General features: G+C 38.5%; 2 protein-coding genes across 8 annotated transcripts; one reads left to right on the plus strand and one right to left on the minus strand.

Annotated features, from left to right (window-relative positions):
• The first annotated feature begins 241 nt into the window (after positions 1 to 241).
• LOC311073120 (tyrosine-protein kinase STYK1) lies at positions 242 to 6,263 on the plus strand. The gene is made up of 11 exons (XM_084098580.1): positions 242 to 359; positions 479 to 561; positions 700 to 849; positions 949 to 1,146; positions 1,949 to 2,130; positions 2,216 to 2,299; positions 2,389 to 2,606; positions 2,708 to 2,748; positions 2,851 to 2,947; positions 3,077 to 4,160; positions 5,855 to 6,263. The coding sequence occupies exons 2-10, from the start codon at positions 510 to 512 to the stop codon at positions 3,252 to 3,254; spliced, it is 1,200 nt and encodes a 399-aa protein (XP_083954706.1). The 5' UTR covers positions 242 to 359; positions 479 to 509; the 3' UTR covers positions 3,255 to 4,160; positions 5,855 to 6,263.
• Positions 5,861 to 25,801, minus strand: tmem269 (transmembrane protein 269). Of its 7 annotated transcripts, none has more exons than XM_084098582.1 (8): positions 25,476 to 25,801; positions 19,311 to 19,374; positions 15,691 to 15,739; positions 12,101 to 12,248; positions 11,769 to 11,866; positions 7,989 to 8,132; positions 7,208 to 7,408; positions 5,861 to 6,937 (listed from the first exon to the last, which is right to left on the minus strand). In XM_084098582.1, exons 3-8 carry the CDS (start codon positions 15,737 to 15,739, stop codon positions 6,828 to 6,830), a joined length of 750 nt encoding a protein of 249 aa, XP_083954708.1. In that variant the 5' UTR covers positions 19,311 to 19,374; positions 25,476 to 25,801; the 3' UTR covers positions 5,861 to 6,827. The 7 variants fall into 7 exon arrangements, with proteins under 7 accessions (XP_083954708.1, XP_083954712.1, XP_083954709.1 ...); XM_084098586.1 differs by having other exon boundaries at positions 12,101 to 12,207; positions 25,551 to 25,662; XM_084098583.1 differs by having other exon boundaries at positions 25,551 to 25,641.
• Positions 25,802 to 25,954: the final 153 nt, after the last annotated feature.

Genomic DNA, 25,954 nt, shown 5'->3' on the forward strand with positions numbered 1-25,954 from the left:
TAATATATCCACAAATCTCTCATTAACAAATAGACACAAACAACTTTGATATTCAACATAATATAATGACATCACTATTTGATCTTTATGTGCATCTCACGTCATTTTACCCTATACTTCAAGAGAGAATGATGAGTGAAAATAATCTGCAATTTAGAAAAGCACTGCACTCCTGGCAACAGTTAAAAGGGTTCTATAGTTAAGTTAATCATTAATGAGGAGGGCAGTCACCCTCACGGTCATTGCTCTGAAAGTCAAAATCAGACTTTATGCTAACAGAAAGAGGCAAACAAAAAAAGGCTACCAAAAGCAGTCAGAAACCTCTTTAAAAGTTTCTTTTCCACCTTTATTCCAGTAAGGTAAGGATCACGTGCACTCACAATATATGTTGAGATGTTTAGATATTATTTCTTGGAATTCATCTCTAATAACATATGTTCTTTCTATTCATATGATTTTGCTAATGTCTTTTATTCAGCCTGTTTTGGAAATGTTAAAGAGACCCCCTTATGGCTGTACAGGCCCAATACAACAGCTCATCTGGCTCCGACCCAGTCGGTTGTACGTAAAAGAGTCCAGCTTTCTTTCAGTACTTACTATTGCGTCTGACATACTTTAAATGCGTTTGCCTTTGTTTTCAGATATAATGATGACATTTTCAGCAAACGTATTTTGCCTTGTGTTTGTATGAATGGACAGATGAGGAAGGATCAGGTCCATTTGCGGTCATCATTATCCCAAGCTTGCTGGCTCTCAGCACCCTGATTGTTGTGTCTCAGATAATATGGAGCTTCGTTACCAAAAGATCGTCAGCTCAGGTTATCACAGGCTCATCTTCAAATGTAAACGGTGTGTGAAATAAGGCAACGCTTTGAACTCAAATGTCAGATGCATAAAGTTCATTTTTAGTTTGATAGCCTATTGATATTTGAATCAACTGTCTTTCAGAAGGGGAGCCTGTACCATTGGACACAGGCGTCGGGACCCTGCGGCCTGCACAGGGAGCTCTGGGTCTATGGGAGATACCTGCTCTGTGCACCCTGGAGGGGGTTGAGCCGCTTCAGATGGGACATTATGGGCCAATCTGCACAGCTCAGCTAAAACAGGACAACACATCCACTGCTGTAGTGATTAAAACTCTTAAAGGTACATAACAACACAAATCCATCATTCTGAAATGCTTCTTCTAAGAATTAAATTAAAAATGATTCTTCATTTTGTTGTCCATAGTTCTGCTCCACCATGCTGTTTAAAGGAACACTCCACCGTTTTTTCATATTAAACTATGTTATTCCCTTAACTAAGACGAGTTGATGCACGAGTTGAACTAAGATGAGTTGATGCTGGTGCGCGGCGACACTTTGATAGCACTTAGCTTAGCCCAGTTCATTCATTAGGAACCAAACAGAGATGAAGTTAGAAGCGACCAAACACCTCCACGTTTTCCCTATTTAAATACAATTACACGAGTAGTTACACGACCAAGTACGGAATAGCACTTGGGACTCGGGAGCACTTCGACTCGGCGCAGTAAAAAGTCACGTTGGTTCTAATGACAGAAGTGAGAGGGAGAGGATTTTTCTGCGCCGAGTCGAAGTGCTCCCAAGTGCTATTCCGCCATACATTATAGTTATCCTTTTTACCCGCTTAGAAAAGCGCCACATTTTATTTTGTCACCATACTTGGTCGCTTCTAACTTCATCTCTGTTTGGTTCCTAATGAATGAACTGGGCTAAGCTAAGTGCTATCAAAGTGTCGCCGCGCGCCAGAGCGATTGAGTGCACGCACTGAGACGAGAGAGGTGTGTATCAACTCGTCTTAGTTAAGGGAATAACATTGTTTAATATGAAAAAACGGTGGAGTGTTCCTTTAAGAAGAAATAAAATAGTAGAATTTATGATTGCAGTCACACTGAAAGACTGCAAATGTTGGATATATCTTGTTTCAGACAGGTCAAATCAATCGGAGGCTACAGAATTTGTGGATTTTGGCCTCTTCCTTGCAGCAGTGAGCAAACACAAGAATATAGTGAAGATGTTATACTGTCAGACACGCCGGATGCCCATGTATCTGGTTTTGGAGGCAAGCTTTCCAGGAAACCTCCTGCATTTCCTCTGGAGTCTTCGAGAAGTAAAAACACCTACGTTGACAAAGAATATACATGGGTGAAGTCACATCACTCATTTTTCTTCTCAACTTAACTCTCTCTAAACAGGACAGATGTGGTGCAGGCGATAACTTCCAAGTGTTTTCAGAGATGTCTGTTTATCTAGCAGCTAAACAGGTAGCAGCCGGTCTGGTGAGTCATTTATGTCCTGTAAACTCATACTATAGAGCATAAAACAAGTAAATGACGTTCATTAAAATCATTTGTTCATTTTTACTTAGGACTACATACACTCCTACCACAGAATTATTCATGGGGATGTTGCAGCCCGGAACATGTTGATTGGTTCAGGACACTCTGTCAAAGTGTCCGGATTGGATTGGGCTTTTAAGAGCCGCCAGATGAGGATGGTGGACAAGGAACAAGAAGTCAATGTGGCTGTAAAATGGCAGGCGCCAGAACGGATAATGAGGCTTCCCATAACAGACAGGAGTGATGTGTGAGTCTATCAGGAAATTTTGAACACTTGAAAAATACTGCGCTTTGACCAATGTGCTAATGATTCGATGATTTCTAAGTCGTGCTGTCGTACTTTTTCAGATGGTCTTTTGGAATCCTGCTTTATGAGATGATAACCCTGGGTAATATTAATACACCAGTTGTTACTTTGAACATTTTCATTAAAAATAATATGAGGCAAACAAAATAGCAGTCTTATATTTAACTTCCTTCTCTTTTGAAAGGGTCTCCACCCTATCCTGACCTGGATCCGTCTGAAGTGTTGCCCAACACTTTAGCCCATTACCAGATGAAAAGACCAGAAAACTGTGGAGCCCCATTGTAAGTCTTTGCATTTATTTTTTATTTTTTACATAACTAATTGACTATGTAAATAGTTGTCTTGCTCCTCTATGACCTGCAAGTGTTTAAGAACATCTAAAAATGCATATTATCTGGCATAACTTGCAGATATGACTTAATAAAGTACTGCTGCATGTGGAACTTCAAGGACCGGCCTGTGTATTCTGCCATTATTCGGCTTCTGGACTCGTACAAGTACCTCGCTGACACAAAACCGCTTCGCTCGGAACAACAAATGGACATCTGTGAGTACAGGAGGATTGCAGGACTGCCTCAGTGTCAATGAGATCTACACATTCAGAGGATTTCCAATTTGTCATTTCTGCAGTGCGTAAAAATAGCACAATAAATTCAGTTCCATTAAGACTGACATCAATATCAGCTAGTTTATAGAGACCGGAGTCTCGTTAGCCATGGCATGACGAGCAGAACGTCACTAGATGTCGCCCTATTTCTCGGAATTGACAAATATGAACGTAAAGGAGGATAAATGAGGCGACATATATTATTAATGAGGCTAAATATATTATTGCTACTAATGTAAAATCAGAAAGTACCTTCAGAATCTTTAATTTTAATTTGTTTTTGATTGAAGGGATGGCTAATGCCGTTATTTATTTATCTAATGCGACGTTACGACAGTATTGTTTTAGTAACTGTCGCGAGGGGTATTAAAAGAGAAACGATAGCCAGTATAGGTGTACTTATTACTTAATGTTTTAAAATATTATTTTTCAGTCTACAGTATTAACAAGTAAAAAGACAGAGTATTTTTTTCTAGCTGTCTCTGGTTTCAGTGTTTCACCTTCATCTATAAGCTTTTTCTTTTGTAGGCTACATGTCTTACAACAATTTTCATGTGACTGCCTGCCTATTTTGAATAAAAGTGTCTGCTAAATTGATACATGTAAATGTTTTGACAATTCAAGTGAGATTTTACCATTAAAATAACTTAGTTAAATGACCTTTTTTTCTGTCACAGGACATCATCTTAAGAGAATGGGTTTAACTTAATTTGATTTACTAAATTTCTAATTACTGCTTTTTGCTGTTGTACAGCAGTAAAAGTAGGCTACTGCAGTATTTTGATGGAAATAGATACCATGGTAGGTACAAGGGTGTATACCATCCAAAACCTTTACAGATAGACCTTTAAAAACCACAAATACATTTTCTTTTTAACACCAACTAAGTTTTAACCTGTTAACCGTTGCCAGAGCGCGGACGCACTGAAGCGGTTTTATTTATATATAGTTCAAAGTTACTATCAGATTTAATGTTATACCTTGACAAACTATACATCATTAAAAAGATATAAGACTCAAGTTTCAGAATTTGACCACTATTGTATTCTGAGAAACTTATAGCGACAGTTATTTCTTAATTTGTTTCAGGAGTTATGAAATGAAAAAATTAGTCGATACCTTTGATATGAATTATGCGCGTCAGCCGCTTTCATTCATAAAAAAACTCCCGTGCCGTCGTCATGACAGCGATACACAAAACAACGTGCCTCAGGGCTTTAGCTCAAAAATGTGCAGATTTGGAGAAATATTGATATATTCTCATAGGTTTACATCAGATTTCTATAGACAGGAATAATATTTATTGAATTTATACCCAAATGCGTCGATGTAATCATTATGAGCGTTTGCATAACTCTGATACTGTGTTTTGAATTCATACCAATAGCCTGAGGGCGCCCTCGCCGCCCTGTGCACAGTATTAGAACATGAAGAAGTGCCATAATCATGTGACAATCCAGGAAGCCTCGAACACACACAAAGCTAACGAGATCGCGCTGTAACTATGGCTGTAACATGCAGTTTTGAAGACAATAAACATGTTTGCTATGATATTTGAGTTACCTGTGTTTTTCAATCCATGCCAGGTATTTCCATAATAATAGATTATATTTATAATGTAATGCTAATCTATATAGAATCGTTGTGCAGAACACTATTCAATAGTATATTTTCTGTCTGATTTTTTATCTGAAGCCAAATTAGATCACAAAAAATTATTTAAAATACTCGATTTGCTTTATAAAGTAAGTTTATAAGCACAAACATGGTTTTAATCTCATAAATTGTCGTGTATTGATGGTGTGCTAAGCTAACATGCTAGCTAGCCCTAGGTGCACCTGCCACCTAGAAGTTATATTTTTATTATTTTTTGAATGCTTACTGAAATGTTTCTTTATTCAAGAAATGCATTTGATACAGTTTAAAATGTAAGGGTGAACTTTAAGAAAAGAAATTAGTGACTGAAACCCTATGAATAGCCTGTGAATAGCCAGTCGTTAGTAACTATAATGCAGACAAAAGAAATGCATATTTAGAGCCATAACTAGGCTGGAGAGGTGTGAATGTGTGCAGGGGGAGACTGAGACTGAATGGGGCTCGTTTGCACCACAAAACAATAAAGACAATATACTGGATAGATGGTTAGAAGATGACAATAAACGTCAGTAGCATTTTAGCGTCAAATCAAAATAAAGTCACATGACATGGTCTTGAAAAACATTTCACTAAATACAGAGTTTTGGACTTATTATCTTAAGATTTTAAACATAAAATGTTTAGACATGTGGCATTAGCTGTAGTGCATTTCTAGATTGCTCCAGTGCCAACTTCAATTTTTTTTTCATGAGGATGTTTCATAAAAAATAATTTCTAATAACTTTACAAAACTTTGAAGCTATTTATAACAATTTTTGTCATTATGACAATAATTAATTCTACATTTACAATAAACTGCCAGGTGTCAGCTTTCAAATGAGATCATACTTGTGCTTTTAGTACAAAGGGTTCATGAACTGTATCTGTTTCAGTTTGGGTATGTCATTTCTTGGGATTTTTCAAAAGTGGGGTTACAGCTTAACAGGTTAATAAAAAGTAACCACAAGTGGTGCACAAAACACAAAATAATGCCTCAATACTGTTATGTTGCAGGATAACAATCTCCCATTGAACCTGTGAACAGTACATAGCAAATCCAATGGAAGATCTTGCTAAACAAGTAATTACTGATTACTGAGTCAGAAAGCAGGACCCCTTAAAACAGAGGCCAACTGATACAGATAAACTCATTTATCAAAATTAAACCAACTGCCACATTCTTCATATTTGAGGCATTTGTTTTAAAAGGCCTAGCTAATATTATATGGGACATAAAGTGTTGATCAAAGTCACACATGAACCAGGCACCAGATAAACTACATGAGCCACTACTTTTTTCATACTGTAGTGTTTTTTTGTTTTTTGTTTGTTTTTTTTACATGAAATGACACAGATCATATGCATAAAATTCCCTTATGGTATTTATTTTAAAAAGGGCAATGTAATCAGAATAAAGAAAGCAGAAAATATGATTATGATTAAGAGTTGAGTTGTCTTTTCCGGATCAGTCTCTTAAACAATAACCAAAATTTAAAATTATAATAATAATAATAATAATAAGCATAATCCTACAATTATAAATTCCACAGCAAATTTGACAATCTCTACTCTGCTTCTTGCCTTTTCAGATTTAAATCAGTCAGGCTGAACTGTGCAACAAACACCACACATAGTGTATTAGAGACCATCTACTGTGTCTGTGTCAACATGACCTTCAAACACATGACAATATGTGTGAAGCAGAGGCAAAGAGCATTTCTCATCCTTAGCGATGAAACAACAGCAGCAATCAAAATGTCCGTACTGTAGGTCTCCTATTGTAGATCATGTAGATTTCATGAAGCTCATCACCTCAAAAACAAAAAGTGATTTTTCTGATTTTCTAAATTGGTTTGATTTTTCTTTGCAGAAGCACAAGGGGTTCTCTGTCGAATGAGCCTCATAGGCCATTACCCCTTTTACACTTTGCAGCTCCAAAGGCTTGTTGGAAACAGTATGTAGGAAACTGACCATAACAAGTAGTAAACACAAGCTGGAGGGAAGGAGGAGCAAAACACCATGGCAATTCCTAAACAGAGAGAAAAAAAAATGTATGCAATTATTTGGTGAAAATTGGTAAATATTTAAATGTACATGCTAATTTTCCTATTTATAAACTGAACACCCACAATTTAATTACATTTACATCATGTAACCTTTAGCAAATCTCAAAATGAATATTCATTTTAATACAATGTTGTAATGCCTAATTCATTCTTTTGCATTTTATTCATTTAGACAAAACAGTGTAGAACTTTAATTTATTAATAGCTAGTCATTTATTGGTTATTGGCTTTACCTCCGATGTAGACCACCTTCTTCCAGGCCTGAGACTCCAGTACTCTGTCATGAGGGTAGAAGTTCTGACTGACCATGAAGATAATCATGGCCACTGCTAAGATTCTCAGTACTGCCATATTTCCTCCAGTCAGCAGAGAAACACACACTAGTATGGCAGAGGAATAGATGCATGGTAGGCCACGGTACATGAACGGGATTCCTGCGGAAAACAGCAGACACATCTCTAACTGACAGCCACTTTTTATAGGGATATATACCGTTCAAAAGTTTGGAAGTTTTTGAAAGAAGTCTCTTATGCTCACCAAGGCTGCAGTTGATCAAAAATACAGTAAAAACAGTAATATTGTGAACGAAATGTTTTCTACTTTACTTGTAATTTATTCGTGTGATGGCAACGCTGAATTTTCAGCATCATTACTCCAGTCTTCAGTGTCACACGATCCTTTAGAAATCATTCTAACATGCTGATTTAGTGTTCAAACATTTCTTACTATCAATTTAGTGATACTTTTTTTCAGGATTATTTGAATAGAAAGTTCAAAAGAACAGCATTTATTTGAAATAGAAATCTTTTGTAACATTACATGTGTTTACTGTCACTTATGATCAATTTGGTTGCATCCTTGCTGAATAAAAGTGGTAATTGTTTTTTTGTTTTTTTTATCATTATATGTGAGTGAGATTTCTCTTGGGTTGGCAAACAGAATGGTTCAGCTAAAGACAAAAGTTGTGTGTTATGTATGTATTGTATGTAAACAATCTTGGTGGAAGTTCCTCACCACTAGAGAAGAAGCAGAGACGAGTAAATACAGACAGCACATACAACATGCACAGGATGTTATCCAGTAGACTGGATGTCCTTAAGATGAGAGATGTTGCTATTCCAAATGTTGTGAAATCAGCAAAATCATCCAACTTCGCACCTGCAGTAAAAAACAAAACAAAAAAACACATTGTTGCATCTCGAAAACGCAACATTCAATGCACAAGACACTGTCCCTACAATAACAGACTGCGATGCATCTAATAAATTATATACATATACTTTTGAAAATCCAGCATTTAGTTGATCCTGTTATGCGCTCATTGTCACAGTTGTAAATATGACAGCTTTCTCCTTCCATAAGGGCGTCACGATGGCTTTGTTTCCAGGCAGACCGTTAACACGTCTCCCGGAAATCCCCTAGAATTCAACCAATCAGATAATGACTTTGAAACTCCCGAATTGTTTCCCATTTTGTGTGCCTTATGCATCAGACGTTCAGCCAATGGTCTGTGGGCATGACATCTGAGGCTAAGACTAGCTGACATGCCAAAATCCCAAGTTTTGGCTCACAGTTTGTAACAGCCAGGCACTACGGTTCAAAGCGTGATGTGGAAACGAGTTACTGGCATCACAGTTCAGCACTCATTGGCTTAAAACTTCTTTAATTTCACGAGTATATAGTAAATTATGCTTATTTGGCAAGCTGTCCAGGGGAGGGCTCTGAGCTCGGATTTTGGCCTGAACCCAGAGTGCTCCCCATCCTTGACTGGGATAGAAACCAGCCAAGTGTGAGGTGATGGGGTGGTGGAGGGATGCTGTGAAACTGATGCGGGACAGAGGTGAGGGACGGCTATATATACACCGGCTTCCTCTTGCGATGCTGATTGGTTGATTACCTGAACGTGCTCCTCCGGAACGTTAAATAAACTTCATTTAGAGTCGCTGAATCATTTTCTTTTAAAGAACTGTGTGGCAAGCAGTGCGGGGCCGAGAGCCATGGGAATGGAGCGAGGCCGGTGGCGTGATTGCTAATGCCCCTGGAGTGTCTCAAGGAGGAGCTCTGAGAGGATAAAAGGAGCGACAGCAGTGAAGGACGATAGAGGACCAGGCCTGGCCTGGTTTACATTGTGTTTTGTTATGTTTGTGTAGCAGGCGTCCATGAGGGGCTGCTGCTTTACTTTAGTTTTGTGTTTGTTTATTTATTAATTAAAGTTATGTGGAACATTCGCCGGTTCCCACCTCCTTCTTCCCTGAACACTAACCTTGCTACAAACTGACTGACGGAAATGAGTTGGACTTCCCATCACTTGTGCTGACAGTTATTGTGATGCTAATCGATTATTCTGTTGTTGGATTACCAGTCGACCATCCGTTCCATTCCTATTAATGCACTAAACTATTAATTAAACTATTAATACAATCTGAAAAGAGAAACAGAGATAAATCTTCATGCCAGTCCAAAAAAGCTCATTATCATCATCTATAAACAACATTCAGAAGTTTCTTTATCTAGAGAGGTGGGGGCATGTTTTCAACAGGTTGGAACATTTGAGTGTGTGTCCAAACAAGTGGACTGGTATTCCAATTCCGTGGTCAACAATTTGAGCAATGTCAAATATGTTGGTGGTCCAAAGCATTGGGATAAAACAAACAATCAGAACATGATCCCCCTGAATTAGGCTGCTTCATCACAAACGAACTGTTCAATTGCCATAAAAGGGAGGCAAAACAACAACCATCAGTGAGGTCATGCAGAACAACAGAGTGACAACAGTAAGCAGCTCAAGAGTACAAGTGACTTGGCATTGTGAGGGCATTGCGGAGCTATTTCAGGCAGCTGGGTGGACGTGACCACCTGCACAATCCGCTGGTTTCCCACTACAGAGTTGGCAAGGTTTCGTGGTTTGAAAGAGAAAACCTGCTTGTTTTGTTTTTGTGCGTGAAATCTGCGTACAAACATTTTCGTGAACAAATCAGAGGTCTGTAATCTAGGTCTGTATTAAAGGTGTTTACTATTATCGAGGTTCTTGTTACACGTGCTATTATGCGATAGCATCCTTGAGAGTGTCATGTTTGCTGAGAGTGATGAAAGGAAAGGGTGTGTGGAAAGCCCTTATATGGGCATGTTTTGGGCATGTTTTATGATTTATAACCTTGGGCATGCGGTCGCTCATTTAGAATACTCCAAATTCAATAACGTAAGAACGATGTTAAGAACAAATCCATGTGCGTACGCTTTAGAATGATTTACAATGAACTCTGTTAAGAGTTTTCTTTTCACAATATTTCAAATCCCTCAGTTCTCGCCATCTCTGAAAAGCCAAGCCAGTCTTTTTTTATTATGAGCTCTGTCACATTTTCTTTTTGCCAGCAGATTCTTTAGTGTGCTCCATGTCAAACTTTCTCGCTTGTTGTGACAACTAACCTATGCCACTCACAAGTTAAAGGTACACTGTGTAGTTTTTTAAAGTATTTTATTAGCTAAAATCAATGTGTTTATTCATAAACATGTCCTCATTGGTGTAAAATTACCTCTGCTAATAATCTGACTTATCCTCGTAAGCAAAGAATTTATTTTTATTTACATGGGACGGGTAAGTCCATGGAGGCTTCCATGTCGTTCCGCCATCTTGAAAAACTATAATATCAGAGAGGGACAAAAAGCACTAGGCTACCTCAACGCGTTTTCGTCACGTGACTGATACCAGCTGAAACGGACAAGGAGATCAGTGAGAGGCGCTTGTCACTGCCCCGGCAAATTTGAAAGGCTGCACTGCACGGTACTTTATAATGAATAAATAAATTGAACGTAAAAGGAAACGTGATCGGCAATTTCAAAAAACGAGGGTTAATGTCGAGATAGCTTTTTCCAGGTAGAAAGAGCTAATGAAGGAGAAAGACCTCGAAAGGGACACTGAAGTTGCCTGCTTTCTTCTCGACAGGTAAGTCAATGTTACGGTCTAAATTACAAGCTTTTTTTCATTGCTTGGTTGTGTACTTTATTATATAGGCAGCATAACAGTAGAACATGTATAGTTAAAAGCTAAACAGGCTCTTTGATGAATAGCAGCATAGGCTATGTTTGATGTAATAAGGGTTGTATTTCATGCATGTGATTCATACTGTAACATTTGTTTGTTCGTTGTGTGTCAAGCTGCAGTTTGTTTGAAATAACAAACCTCATCACCCGAAAGAAAACTCGATGAAGTGCTATTGGAAGACATGTTGTCATAGCTTCTTGGTACATATCGGCTACCGTAGTTGCAACACGCATTTGAAAAAGCGAGGCGCTAGAGAGCACTATTCGTTTGAATGCAAAATACAATTTCACCGCTAGATGGCAGAAATTCCTACACAGTGTACCTTGAAGCTGAAGATACTTTTCTCTATTTACAGATGTGACGAGAGTGATGTACATAAGCAATATCCTGCAAAACCATCCTGTCAGGTCTAAAATATAAACACTTATTATAGGTTTACCGTTGTGAATCAGGGTAAGACTAAAACACATTCTGGAAGATATTGACTCATTTAAATTTATAATCACAATTAATCGATTTTACAGCTGTATTTCAAAATGTTGTTAAATTAAATAACACAATTTTAAATTGCTTTTCAAAATATAATTTTACAACTGCTTTTCTTTACATGTTTATGTTTGAATTATTAAATTGATCATTTATTCCTTCCCTTCATTTTATTTCTTGATAAGGGGACTGAAGATAAAAGAATCTAAAGCAACAAGACTCACTCCTGGCCCCACTTGTACTTAAGAAAACTCAACGCTACTCACCCAGTGCAGAACACGCATTCAGTTGCCTAGCAACCGCTCCATCTGCTAAATCCAGCAGGTAACCGATCAGAACCAGCCAGCAGGCCGCATGATGATGGCTGTGAATAACAGAGACATAAAGAAAGAAAGCACAAAACTACAAGTAAGTCAAAGAGATTAAACTGAATTTAAGATCAAACTTTTTTTCGGCTGCTCCCTTTAAACTTCCTTCTACTTTAACAACATTCCCATAATGAATTGTCACCTAGTCAAATAGATTTATCTCAAAATATATATTTATTTATGCATTTGATTTTCTCTGTTAAGTACAAATCAAAAGCATGAATGCATACCCGTTGAGACTGCAGAGGATTGAGGCCATGCCCATGAGCATGTTGGCAACAGAAAGAGAGTTGGCAGCATTTTTCCGGGCAAACTCCTTTAGATGCACCCAGTTAGCCTGTTCGTTTAGAAGCAGTTTGTTAGCGTCCTGGAAAAAGGCTACCAAAAAAAAACAACAACAAAAACATGAGCAATTACACAACAGCGAGTTCAGTGCATGTTTGAAGAGCTCTGTTACATAAAAATATATTAAAGTGTGAATTGAATGAATTCAACTGAAGTCAACTAGTTAAACTTTATTTAAAATATCTGCTAACTAACTCTAAAGTGCAAGTTCTTCCATAGTCTAAACATGTGATTCTTGTAATTATTCACTTATCCTCTCTAAAACATATTAACATAGTATTTTTAACATTAAATAGAGGACCACAAATGATTCTCTCACTTATTGCAAAAAGTGTTGAAGCCATATTTGTTAAAAAACAACCTTTGTATTCACATTATTATGTGAATAATAAAACAATATAATTATGTAATAAATAGTATAATTATATGAAATAATACGTCTGTTCAATACTCTGATCAAATACGTTTGATCTGAGTTTGAGTTTTGTTTGAGTTGTATTCTGAGTTGGTTTTCTGTTCTGTTGCCTAGTGTATGTCACCCTGGATTTTCATTGACTGATTATACACTGCACCGGTTTCTCATTTTGCTCATTGGTTTGTGTTAGTATATATATATATTGAGTCTGTTTTCAGTTAGTCTTGGTTCCGTCTTCATTGCTGTTAGAAGGTTGTTCTGTTCACGGTTTTTGATTCCAGTATATGCCGAGTACCCTTTGTTATTTTTTGAGTTTTTTAATAAATAAGAAACTGGTGAAAATAGATCCTGATCTCCTCATCTCGGCATCAACCTCATTGCGACAGAAAGATGGAACCCAGCAGAATGGATCTATCGGCAGTACAAATCCTTTTCTCAGGGGGATTGTTCCCTTGAGGAACAGACACAGGAATTCTAAGACCTGCTCCATCTCATCCACTACGGCGACGCCATCCTGTGTGTTTTTCTGGGCAGGGCTCAGTGAGAAAAAGAAAGCAATTTTCAAGAATTTGTTAACTGGGTGCCACTTCAGTGTGGATGCCCCATTCACCATCTGTGAGTAAGAGGAGGATTACTCATCGCCAGCGCCCAAAATCCACTCAATCCCGTATGAGTGTACTCTTGAGGCCAGTCATCCCGAAGCTCAAGCTGGAAAAGGAGTCTGATCAGGTGTGAGAGCCGATCCCTGTGTCCGTGCCTGTGGTGGTATTAATAGCGTATGAGGGCATGGAGTGGAGCCCCGCACATACTCCAGATGCTGTGGTGAATGTGATGAATTCGACACCTAGTGTTACTATTGAAGAATGTGAAAGCAGCCAGTCAGCCAGTTCCAAGTCTCCTTCATAATTGTTGCAGCAGTTTCCTCGCCCAGCACCAAGTCTGTGTCGTTGTGGTCAATCCCTTCTCAAGCTCCACCTCAAGCCTCAGAGCCCTGGACTTCATTTTGCCCTGTCGACCCATTGGCTCCACGCTCCCTTGGCTCCACCGTGGACGTCATCCCTCAAGCTCTGCCAGGCTCCCTCATCCCTCTGGCTCTGCCTTGGTCAGTCATCACCCTGGTTGCGTCACGGACACCCGTTCCTCCAGCTACACTTTGTCCCTCCAACCCTTTGGCTCCACCAGGTTCTTCCTTCTCTCCGGCTCCACCACTGTCTGCCGAGGCCCCGTCTCCATCTAGGTCCTGCAAGCTTGAAGTTCTGCCTCGACCCTCCAGTACAGCAGTGTCGCCCTGGGTCTTCGGCTCATCGGGTCCACCTGAATCTCTACCACACTTGTCTCCACCTCAGTTGGACGGGCTAACTATAATTTGAAGCTATAATTTTGAAATGAGGTTAAGACAAATCATTGTAGTATTTTAAAACATTTTCATAAAAAATAAACATTTATGTAATGGGGGGGGGGGGGGGGGGGTGGTTAGAATTATGACATTCTAAACGATATGCTGAGGTAAAATAAAAGACATTTACCCGAAGAAAGAAACTCTTGCTCACTTGAATGACACGATCAAAACAACCAAATGTGATTACAAATGACTGTTCATCCCTGTGCACTGAAACCACAAAGCACTATTACCATAGCAAATTACACATTAACAGAAAATAGAAAGATGTTTTGAGAAAGAACATTACTGGAGTTCAATTCAAACATCACATGATCTACAACCATTAGCCCTCTAAAACTGAAGCTTTGGAAAAAAGGTTTTGTTTACACTGCACTGCAATTTGTTCAAATACAATCTTTAAACAAATTTAAATATTTGAAAATATAATTTAAATTATTTATAATAAAAAAATCTTTAAACCTTTAAGGTACTTTTGGCGCGCACCCGAGTTCGATTGACGTCAGAGTTTGGTTCATTTGGATAAGAGAATCTGGTGTTGCTTTGACTACAGTGTTTAGAAAGTGGTCAGCAATCAGTTGATTGAGGGAGTCTTAAAAATGGCTGACATAACCATTTTTACAACAAGACGCCTTGTCTTTGTAAAAGAAGTTATGCTTGCTCACACCCTCAACAACTGGCAATCATGCAGTGCACTGCAGATTCAAATCTTAAAGCAGCATTCTCATAAATCATTTACTAATCAACTATTTTTTTGTACTGCATTCAAGCACCCATTACAATTTCATCCAGCTACTGAAATTGTTACACTATACAGATGATAGCTATAAAGGTTCACACTGTGCTACAAAAGTAACAGAATATTAACAGTGAATGTTCTCAAAACAGGTAAATAAGCAAGAAAGTTAAAATTCTAGTGCTTTTCTTTAAGTGTGACCAAGACTGTTTTGCCACTGGAACACTGCTGTGATTTTCAATGAAGTCACACAAAGAAGTCTTTGTGTTGGAGCAAATCAGTGGGCATAAAATCTAAATGAACATTTCAAGTGGTTGAATTTGTGTTTTGCTAGAGAAATTCACATCATCATTTGTCACATTTCAGTCATTATGCTATCAAAGATCTTCATTGGAATGCTTGTGGAGGCTCAAGTCCCGCATTTGCAGATTTTAAATGACAAAAGACACAAACATTTGTATGCATGACAAGTTCTTTGCAGGTCAACTTTCATTTTTTGGCATGTGCTGCTTTTCTAGGTGAGGGAAGCATGCAAGAATGCATGCACATTACGTGTAAATATTTTAAGCTCAGTAATACAAAAAAATCTTGCCTATAGCATTCACAAAGACATTAAAAAGGTTTAAAGGTGAAGTGTGTAATTTTCGTGTCAATAGCAAACAAACACATCCCCCGTCTACCACTGGTTAGCAAAACAGATAGCTCTGCTTTAAACCCACACCATTGGTTGAGCCAGTGTTGCTACGTCTGTCTGCTCAAACCAACAGAGTGATGTTTTGATAGTGCCACAAAACCAGTGTTTACATTTTTAGGGGGAATCAAGAAAAAAAAAAAAGGCTTATTATAGCCGTTTCTGCATATTAAACTAAGATTAAATCACACACTTCACCTTTAAGGAAGGGTTCCTACTATTGTGTTTTGTAACCTGAACTTGATGTGATTCCAAAGCCAGTCGATTTCAAGCGACTCTTCATCTGAAAGAAAACAGTCAATGAGACACAGCACATGCCAACACACAGAATTCACCATAGAGCTTGATGTTTGTTTGTATATTAAGGCAATTAGTTCAAATGATTTCTGTAAAGTCTGTAAAGGTTATTAAAGAATGTGAGATATCCATTGAGAATAACATAACCTTAAATGAATAAAGCCTACTTACTTAAAGTAAGTAAATATGAATTATATTGGTAGTGAAGACTGGAGTAATGGCTGCTGAAAATTCAGCTTTGTCATCACAGGAATAAATCAAATTTTAAATCATATATTGAAATAGAAAACAATTATTTTAAATCGCAATAATATTTCCTAATATTACTTTTTACTGTATGTTTAATTAAATAAATGCAGCCTTGGTGAGCATTAGAGACTTACCGACCCAAAACTTTTAAACAGTAGTGTATAGACCTATTATAGTTCAACCAAATAGTGTCTCAAGTAACTTAATTTCTACAATAAATGTGTATGCAAAAATATTTTAATTAAAATCAGCATGGCCTATTATATGTGAAAAATAATTATACAGGTTTCAAAAAACAAAATGCCTCACATAAAATGATGCAAAATACACTAGTATTGGACTAACTGATGAAATGTGGCATGACAGTGTTGTAGTAAACTTTGAAAGTAACACCTTCTTATATTTCTTATATTAAAGTGCCCCATTATGCTTTTTCGAATATTACCTTTTAATGTATTGTGTAATATAGCTGTTTGTGAATGTAAAAGGTCTGCAAAGTTTTAAAGATCAAAGTGCATGACAAATAAAGTTATTGTCTCCCAAAAGAAAGAATTGATTCTGAACTGCCGAAACGAGTCGTCAGTAATTCCAGTCTCACTTCCATAACATATATTTACGTACCTGTATATAACAAATTTGCATAAAGCCATCCAATGGTCTTTATTGGCTGCCCACGAACAATTTCTACTTTGACCCGCCCTCAAACACTGTAGTTGGTTTGTGTTGTCGACATGTCGAGAAGATGCTGTTTTCTGTGCTGCTAAAGCACTCTCTTTGTAAACACTTTCAAAGGATGAGGATGTGAAGAGTCAGGGGTTAAAATTACCATAGCATTATAGCCTTTTGTTGTGTTCCTGTCATTTTACTGACGAGGTCAACTCAGGATTTGCAAAACGCCAACTTGCTCCTCTTAATCACAACCTGCAAGTATGATTAATTATTGATATTTCCTACTTAGTGTTCAAAATACAGTTTTGTGTTTTATATTGTGTACGCCCAGTGCACCAGCTAACCAGATAACTCAAGTTAATGGGTCTCATTCACTAATAATTGGATTATTTCTTATTTGATTATTTTGAACTTCTCACGAAAAATCTCTGCCTAATTCACAACACGTGCGTGAGCACACGACTTTGTTTTTAATCTCATTCTAATTTAGTGAATTTGGAGTCTTCTAAATGAGTGGCCGCGTGCACTAGGTTAGTCATTTGCATAAAACACGCCCAAACTATCTCCATATAAGGCTTTCCGCACAACCACTCCTTTACAGCCTTTAGACACTCTTCAAACATATGCCGCTCTCTCAACAGATCCTCAAGCCAAGTGTGTCATACATAAAACCAGTTCAAATACAATAAACACCTTTTATACAGACCCAGATTACAGACCTCTTATTAGCCAGCTGTACATGAATCTGCATTATTCAGAGAAACCTCACAGCTGAAGCTTTAACGCAGCTTTTCTTACTCTTTCACTGCATATATTGTAAAATATATTTAAGATGGAATTAAATTGTATTATTTATTATAAATATTATAATTTATATATTATACATATTATTATTGTATTATTTTATATAATATAATAAATATAATAATTGTGTTAAGATGAAATATAACTTCTTTCACAGAGAAAGTGCTTTTTGCGTACATGTGGTTTCAGTTGTTCCTTCATTTTTTCACACATTTAGAATAGATTTTAGTACAAATGTTTTTGGTGAAAAATGATTTGTTCGTGAAAACATTCGTACACAGATTTCATGCACAAATTTGTGTGTATGCAAACTTAATGACTGTGACCCATTGTCTTACTGAAATAGTTATGCTTTTCAGCTGTGGGCCCACTATTACCTAAAATTGTGTCAATTAATGCACATTAATATTTCTTACTACCTTGAGTAATGAAAGGATGAAGCGAGATTTTGGTTTACATACTGTAATGTTACATCAGCCATTCACGTTAGTGCTCGGCTAACGTATGTACCGTTATTGACAGTTTATGATACAGTTCCCACATGTGCGCTTAGAAATATACATATCGGCTTGTTGATGGAAATACACTTGTTAATACTGACTTAGTAAAAACTTACCACTGAGAAATGTCATGCTCAAGTCGTTCTTGTGAAGGAGGTTTGGGTTGATCAATTAGTTCTTCCAATGTTTCATCATCTGACTCAGGCTCAAATTGATTAGGTAAAATCAATGCCATTAATACTGTGCTTACAGTCTGTACAATCGCAGAGGATTGAGGAAGCCTCCGGAGTTGAAATTCAAATATTTCTGACATGTGCTGTAAATGGTAGACAAATGACAACAAGACTGGGCCATCTGAACAATCAGAGCAGAGTAGGCTTTTGGTTTCGAGAGACTGAATCTTCGAACAAATTGTTTCAGACTCTTTGAGAAATGAGGAGATGAGCAATATTATGAGAATATGAAAGTGTTTTCTGAACTTGGATGGATGTAAACCTATTGTAGGAGACCTTAAAAACAAAATTAGCAACCTTTAAAACAGCATAACAGGGGCACTTTAAGATAAGTGAGATACATAGTAGCTTCCTGTTTATGGACCTTTAGATAAAGCTGGATAGATAGTACGAAAGCTAAAATTACATATTACCTAAAGAAAGAACTAGAAATTAGTCCAAAGTCTAAAGGGATGAGTTGAAGCAAGGAAAATACCTCCTTTTTGTTGTGGCAGTGTAATCTTAACAATTGACATGAATATCAAAGAGCATATCAACTAACTTTTGCTAAAAGACCCCACGTAGCCATTACCAAAGGTCTTCTTGCATGCCTAGTTCCTCTGCTCCATGTGACAGAAGCCCGGATTGACAGGATTAACGTTTATCTGTTTCTAGAACACTAATACTGTCTAATACTGTTCGTAGGTAGCACATCACTTCAGTTGCGTAACTGAACCTGTGTAAATAGGCAAGTTAAAAAGTATAAGCAACTTCAGGACAAATACTACCATAAGTCATGCAAAATAATAGCCCATATGTTTTTAAATAACAGACATATGAGCCAACCACTAAGAAACTACTATTGGTGATGAATAAACAGTCAAAAACGGTCTTAAATCCAGCTCAAGATAAAGTTAAAGTCAACCTTGCCTCTAAAGCTCCAGAGCTGTCCTCAGCATATGAGGAAGTCCAGGCCTGTGCCAACCATTACTGACTGCAGAAAAACAGCTTCTGCTGTGCATTATTAACAATCCCAAACATAACCAACAGCCATTCTTAGCTGTGGAGGGAGCAGAAATGACATGTACCAATGTTTTATATACTGATCGATTAATCTACATACCAGATGTAGGAGTCAGAAGGATCATGATGGTGTCCAAATTTCTCCAAGTCAAACAGCACTGCAACTAAACCACATAAGAAAAGCAGCTTTAACATATGGCAATAAGAACAACATAATATCATGGATTACAGCAAAAAACAGAGTGTATTGTGTGCTTTCAAGTCTTGCCTCACAGGTAGACCAGCCCACCAAGACACACCACTGTATTAGGCCTATGTAATATTGTAACATGGTGTTTTTTTTTGTGTGTGTGCCAATTGCACTCTTAAAGACCCCCACTTAAGGCAAGAACAACCATGGTTTTTCTTGCGCTGGACAATTTAGATATTTTTGGGCGTTATGTTATTGTTACATCATGTTATAATTCTATAAAATGTCTTCTTTCAGACTTGAGGAAAGAAAACATCTAAGACACATTTAATTGTTTTTATTTTATTACTTTATCTATTTGCATCTGTAGAATTTGAATTACAATACATATCTTTAAAAGCTATTTTTCCCCTCATGCACTGAGCCAAAATTCTCCACTTTAATACCACTTACATACAACAAAAAAAAAAAGTTATCTATATAGGTTTTTACAAAAGGTTTGTTCATTTAGTAACAAATGTCCACTAAAGGCAAGTTGAAGTGAGAACCCATGTGTAGTTTATTTAAAATAAAACATGAACAAAATACAAAATAAACAAAGACCTGACTTGACACATGAACATAAACTTGAGCATGGACAAAACAAACTCACCAACAGCGGGTTACAAAGACAAAGCTAGACAAGAGACAATGATAACATGAGGGCTTTACTCTATGTACACAAAGGCTAATGACTTAGACACACCTGAACACAATGAACCAATAAACCAATAAGAAATTGACACATGGACCAAGGGAACCAATCAAAACAGGCCCGTGAAGAGAAAAAGGACCTGGATCATGGCCTTGATCGTGGAACAGTGTTGGGCCTAGGCCATGGAGCAGTGGGTGAGACCAAGGACCGTGGAGCAGTGGCTGAGACCAAGGACCGTGGAGCAGTGGCTGAGACCAAGGACCGTGGAGCAGTGGCTGAGACCAAGGACCGTGGAGCAGTGGCTGAGACCAAGGACCGTGGAGCAGTGGCTGAGACCAAGGACCGTGGAGCAGTGGCTGAGACCAAGGACCGTGGAGCAGTGGCTGAGACCAAGGACCGTGGAGCAGTGGCTGAGACCAAGGACCGTGGAGCAGTGGCTGAGACCAAGGACCGTGGAGCAGTGGCTGAGACCAAGGACCGTGGAGCAGTGGCTGAGACCAAGGACCGTGGAGCAGTGGCTGAGACCAAGGACCGTGGAGCAGTGGCTGAGACCAAGGACCGTGGAGCAGTGGCTGAGACCATGGACCGTGGAGAAGTGGCTGAGACCAAGGACCGTGGAGAAGTGGCTGAGACCAAGGACCGTGGAGCAGTGGCTGAGACCATGGACTGTGGAGCAGTGGCTGAGACCATGGACGTTAGAGTAGTGGCTGAGACCATGGACCGTGGAGTAGTGGCTGAGACCATGGACCGTTGAGTAGTGGCTGAGACTGTGGAGTAATGGCTGAGACCATGGACTGTGGGGTAGTGGCTGAGACCATGGACTGTGGAGCAGTGGCGGGCCTGGATCCGTAGACCACCAAGGCAAAACAAAAGGCCACCAAGGCGAAGCCGATGGTGCAAGAGACCAGGACAGAGTCGGCGGATGCACAGAAGACCACTGCAGGGGGCAGAAGACCCCCACAGATCAGGAGGCCATGGCGGAGCAGAGACATGGACAACCCACCTGGGCGTAACAGAGCAGACATGGACAGACTCCATGGCATGGGGCACAGTTTGTTCATGGACTACCTCCATGGCTGTAACAGTGCAGGCAGAGAGTCAGAGAGTTTGGGAACAGCCTCCGTGGCCGTAGCATGGGGCTTAGTTCACAGGTGGTCACCGCCACCTCTGGAGGAGCTGTAGCAGTCACTACCTCTGGAAGACATGTATGCGGCAGTGTAAGAACGGCCAAGATGTCTGGAAACTCTGGCGTGGCGGCCATGACGTGAAGAGACTCTGGCATAGCACTCGTGACGTGACGAGACTCTGGAGTTGTAGATAATGTGGGATTGAGGGGCCCCGTGTCCACAACTTCCACAGTAAATGAAGAACCGCTCAGTAAGAGTGCACAGTCATTGTCCTTGGCCAAAGTCCAGTGAGGGGTATTGTCCGGCATTAGGCAATTCATTAAGTCATTTAGTCCATGCCGAAAAATATCTTTGGTCTGGCTTTCTGTAATGAATGTCCAATGAAGGCAAGTTGAACTGAGAACCCATTTGCAGTTTCACATAAAACATCCACAAAATACAAAATGAACAAAGACCTGACTTAAAACATGAACTAACATTCATCCTTCCCTTGCGGGTCAAAATGACCCGAAGCCCTAAAATGACATATGGCAAACATATGGCCCATAAAAACTTTTTTATTTATTTATATTTTTCTATTTCATAATGCATTGTTTTTATAATTGTTTTATTTACCTTTAAATTACATTTTTAGTTTTATTTTTGAACAATTTTTAGGTTTTTCTATACTAAAGCATTCCTCACATATTCCATTCATTCCTAAGGGGGTCTTATAACCATAAACTCCTCAAATCCAGTCAATTTTTTGGGTGTGTATTTGTGGTTCAAGTGTGACAAAAGTCCTACGGTCTTGGACCACTAAGATGAACACTCAATTAAAAAATTAAAAAATTATAATGAGTTTCGGGTTAAAAATGACCCGAGGGGCCCAAACAAACTCACCCACAGCGGGTTACAAAAACAAAGCTAGACAAGAGGCAATGATAAACATGAGGGCTATATATACACAAAGATTAATGACTTAAGACACACCGGAACACAATGAACTAATAAACAAACAAGAATGTGACACATGAACCAAGGGAACAAATCAGAACATTACACATGAGGCTAGGGAAGCAAATGAAAGGATCACAAGATGGGGTCAAGGTAATCACATGACAAACCAAGAACGTGACAATGGGAAAACTTCAAAATAAAAGACATGAAAACATGGAGATGAAACAAAACCAAAAAGAGACATGACACATGTATTGTATATTATTCACCTAATTTATATACCTTTTTATTATGAAAAACAATGTTAAATTTGTTCTGGTTGTTAACAGTATTTTCTGATTTCTGGAGTGATAATAAAAGATATCCAAAATCCCTTCTGTAAAAACTCTAATAATAAAATGAAACAAGAATTTTGAACCTGGCTTTAAAATGTTCAGATTTCTGTTCTGGAACTAAATGCAAATTAGCATGTATGGGTTAGATAATTAGACAATGCCTCAAACTGGGTGCCGGTAAGATGGCAGTACAGACATACCTGCTTGGCAAGGTACGTTGTATATCTTCGGAAGCGGAGCCGCTCGCAAAGTTACAAAAAATGCCTTGCACACCGCCACGTGTGCACTCAACGGGCACGGCTATGGAAGCTTGTTTCAGCCACTGAATTGTGAATTATAAAGTCAGAATTGCTAGATATACATTTGCAATTGCAAAAAAAAAAGTCTGAATTGTGAAATGTAAACTCGCAATTGTGAGAAAAAAGTCAGAATTGTGAGATAAAAGTCACAATTATTTTTAAATTGTTTATTTGAAATAAGTTTCCATGAACGACCACCCACACCGCAATGACGTAATTTTTTTCGCGCACATTTGTGCTCGTGCAGACACGGCGAGTATAAACCAAGTGTGCCGCACAAGTCCTGAAAAGTGAAGCCAAAGTGTCTCGATCACCCCCCCCCCCCCCCCCCGTGGCTGGTCCCAGTATAGGTCATAAAGCCCGCCTCCCCATGAAGTCTAATGAATGCGATGGAAACTAAACAATCAAATTACACTTCAAATTATTTTTTTCCAAAGATGTTTTCTGTCATTTTAGGTAGTTTTTTCTTCTTCTTTTTTTCACGCTGATGTAAATTTAAGTGTTCGTTTTTTTAAATTAGTTTGGTCTTTAGTTAGTTATTTGATGCTATAAAAACGGGAATGTGACATCATGATTGACAGCTTCTCTAAAGGAAGTAGTCACTTAGGCACCAACGGACTTTTTTGGCGATTTTCGAAAACAGATTGGAGCTTCAGCTTTAATTTCTACATGTCCATAACGGTTTATTTCACACTGACATAATGAGTTGTTCTGCAGTAAACTGTACTAACGGTTTCTGCGAGAGTGAGGGCGGGACCTTGATATCGCGGCTTTACTTCCTGCTCACTACTGCGCAGACTCGGGTCCCGCGCTCACTACTGCACAGAAGCAGGTCCCAAATCCGCAAGATGTCAGCGCCATATTAGGACGTTTGCAGCTTCAGTTTTCACCAATGGAAGAAAATGAAGGGGGCGTCGTCCATCTTTTTTTACAGTCTATGGTATAAACCAGGCTTGAGGACACACAAAAGACTCAGATCGAATTTAGAGACAACAAATAACAAAAAAATGCCAGGTGTCAAATTAAATGTATGCCGGAAGTATTTTTTAATTAAGAATTTAAAAATATAAGTATAAAAAGATTAAGTTTTTCAAATATAAAAAGTTATTAAAATATAAAGTATAATATAATTAATAAATATTAGTAGCCTATGTTATAAAAAAATAAATAAAATATAATTATAATAAATATAAGTATAATAAATAAAAATGTGCTCTTTAAAAAACAAGTTGAAATAATGCAACGACTTTAACAAACGCATAGACTATCGATTAATAACCTCGGATAGTTACAGTAGGTCTGCTTACAGTAGGTCTGTTTTTTTAACCGTTAAAACATAAATCACTATAGAGAAAATGAAATGCTATAAAAATAGTTTAATTTGTGAGTTTTGTATCAAATATTATGCGATTTTCGTTGATTGAGATCTGGCTGCAACAGCACATTTCCTATTGGCTTGCAATAGCACCTCACTGCAGTACACGAGATCCAGGGGGCGGAGTTGGATCCAGATCTAAGGGGTGGAGATGGGTGGGTTTAGGGATCAGGGGGTGGAGATGGCTAGGTTTAGGGGTGAGTTTAGGGATCATGGGGCGGAGATGGGTAGGTTTAATTATATATAAGGTGGGAGGAGTTGGATCTGGATCCAACTCCTCCCCCTGGATTTCGTGTTGTGCAGTGAGGACCATCTCGCGGCTTGGGCGAGCGATTCGCTGACAGTTTCCCTACGCATAAAATACCCGTATGCCAGCAAACCAATGAGAACGCAGGACGATGATGACGATGCATAACAACAGAGCGTGGGCGCCAAAGCTGTTGTGTGGATCCGCTCACCATCGTTTGGCAAATAAATGACTGACAGTTACATACGTATTACCAAAATTCTATCACGTAAGCTTTATGGTAACGTTACACCTCAAAAGAGGGAATTTATAGTCATGCATAGTGTTAATAATAAGAGAGTCCACGAATGGCTTGGGTATGCAGAGCATTCGCAGTTAATATGGACCGCACGCCCCGAGATCATGCCCGAGATCCATTCAAACGCACTTCGACTCCTGCCTCAGGACCACAAGTACGTTGCACAACGCCATAAATTACATACGGAGAAACCTGTCTCAACCTTACTAAAGAGGAAGTCTGGTTATTTAACAAGTTGTTAACTACACTTGCCAGTTCACAACTGAATGATTATGCTTTATTAATAAGGTTAAGTAGCCCATGCATTGAGAAATTGGCATTTGTGGCTAAAACATACACAATTCTTCTGCAATTGAAAAGGCTGCGTATGCGCATTGTCTGCGCGATCTCATTTCTATAGGCTATAAACAGGTACTGCACGATCTCATTGCTGTAGTCTAAAAACAACTGCGTATTCTACATCAGACAGCTATTGTCTTGTATCCTTATCCAGTTGCAATCGGTTTTCTGCGCTCACCTACGTTACAAAATTACATTTATTTGACTTTATTACGGACACACTGTACTAAACATTATATACTGAATGAATAACGTTATACTCTGATTCTTGTTCAGCCCGATCCAGAATTTTCAAGTCATTAAAATTAAGCATTTAATATAACAATATTGTTACGTTGCTTATATGAACAAGAATACAAGTATCTCTCATCTCAAAATGTAGTTTTAAAACTTGATATGTCACGATGTGAGAACAAACTTACCTTCAAAGTCGAGCGACAAATAACGGCTTTTGCTGGATTTATATATCGACGACACAGTATTTTAATTTTACTCACATTCAGTGGTTCCCCAAAAACAGTTATGGCCTTTAATGGACGAAGATGACATTTATGTTAGGCTATAGACTGCACCTGTCACAGACAACGCAGTTCGCATTTTCAGCGCGTCTCCTTTTAAAGGCAGGATTTACTGGAATATTCCACCGGAAATGACATCGAAATAGTTCTAGTACCTTCTCGACGCGCATCAAAAAACAAATACGTAGTTCGGCCAGAGAATGTCGGCATCAACTGCACCTAGTCTGGTCGATCGGCGAGAATAGGAGGTTGCAGAAGAGAGGAGGGGGGGAAAGAGCCAATGCAGACACTTTAGTGTTCCTGTACACACATGACAGTCAATGGAAGTCATATTCACATACATTTTGTAATATTTTTTATTATAAAATATTATTTTAATGTGT

Source organism: Abramis brama (assembly GCF_963993115.1).
Source record: "Abramis brama genome assembly, chromosome: 22".
Classification (NCBI taxonomy): domain Eukaryota; kingdom Metazoa; phylum Chordata; class Actinopteri; order Cypriniformes; family Leuciscidae; genus Abramis; species Abramis brama.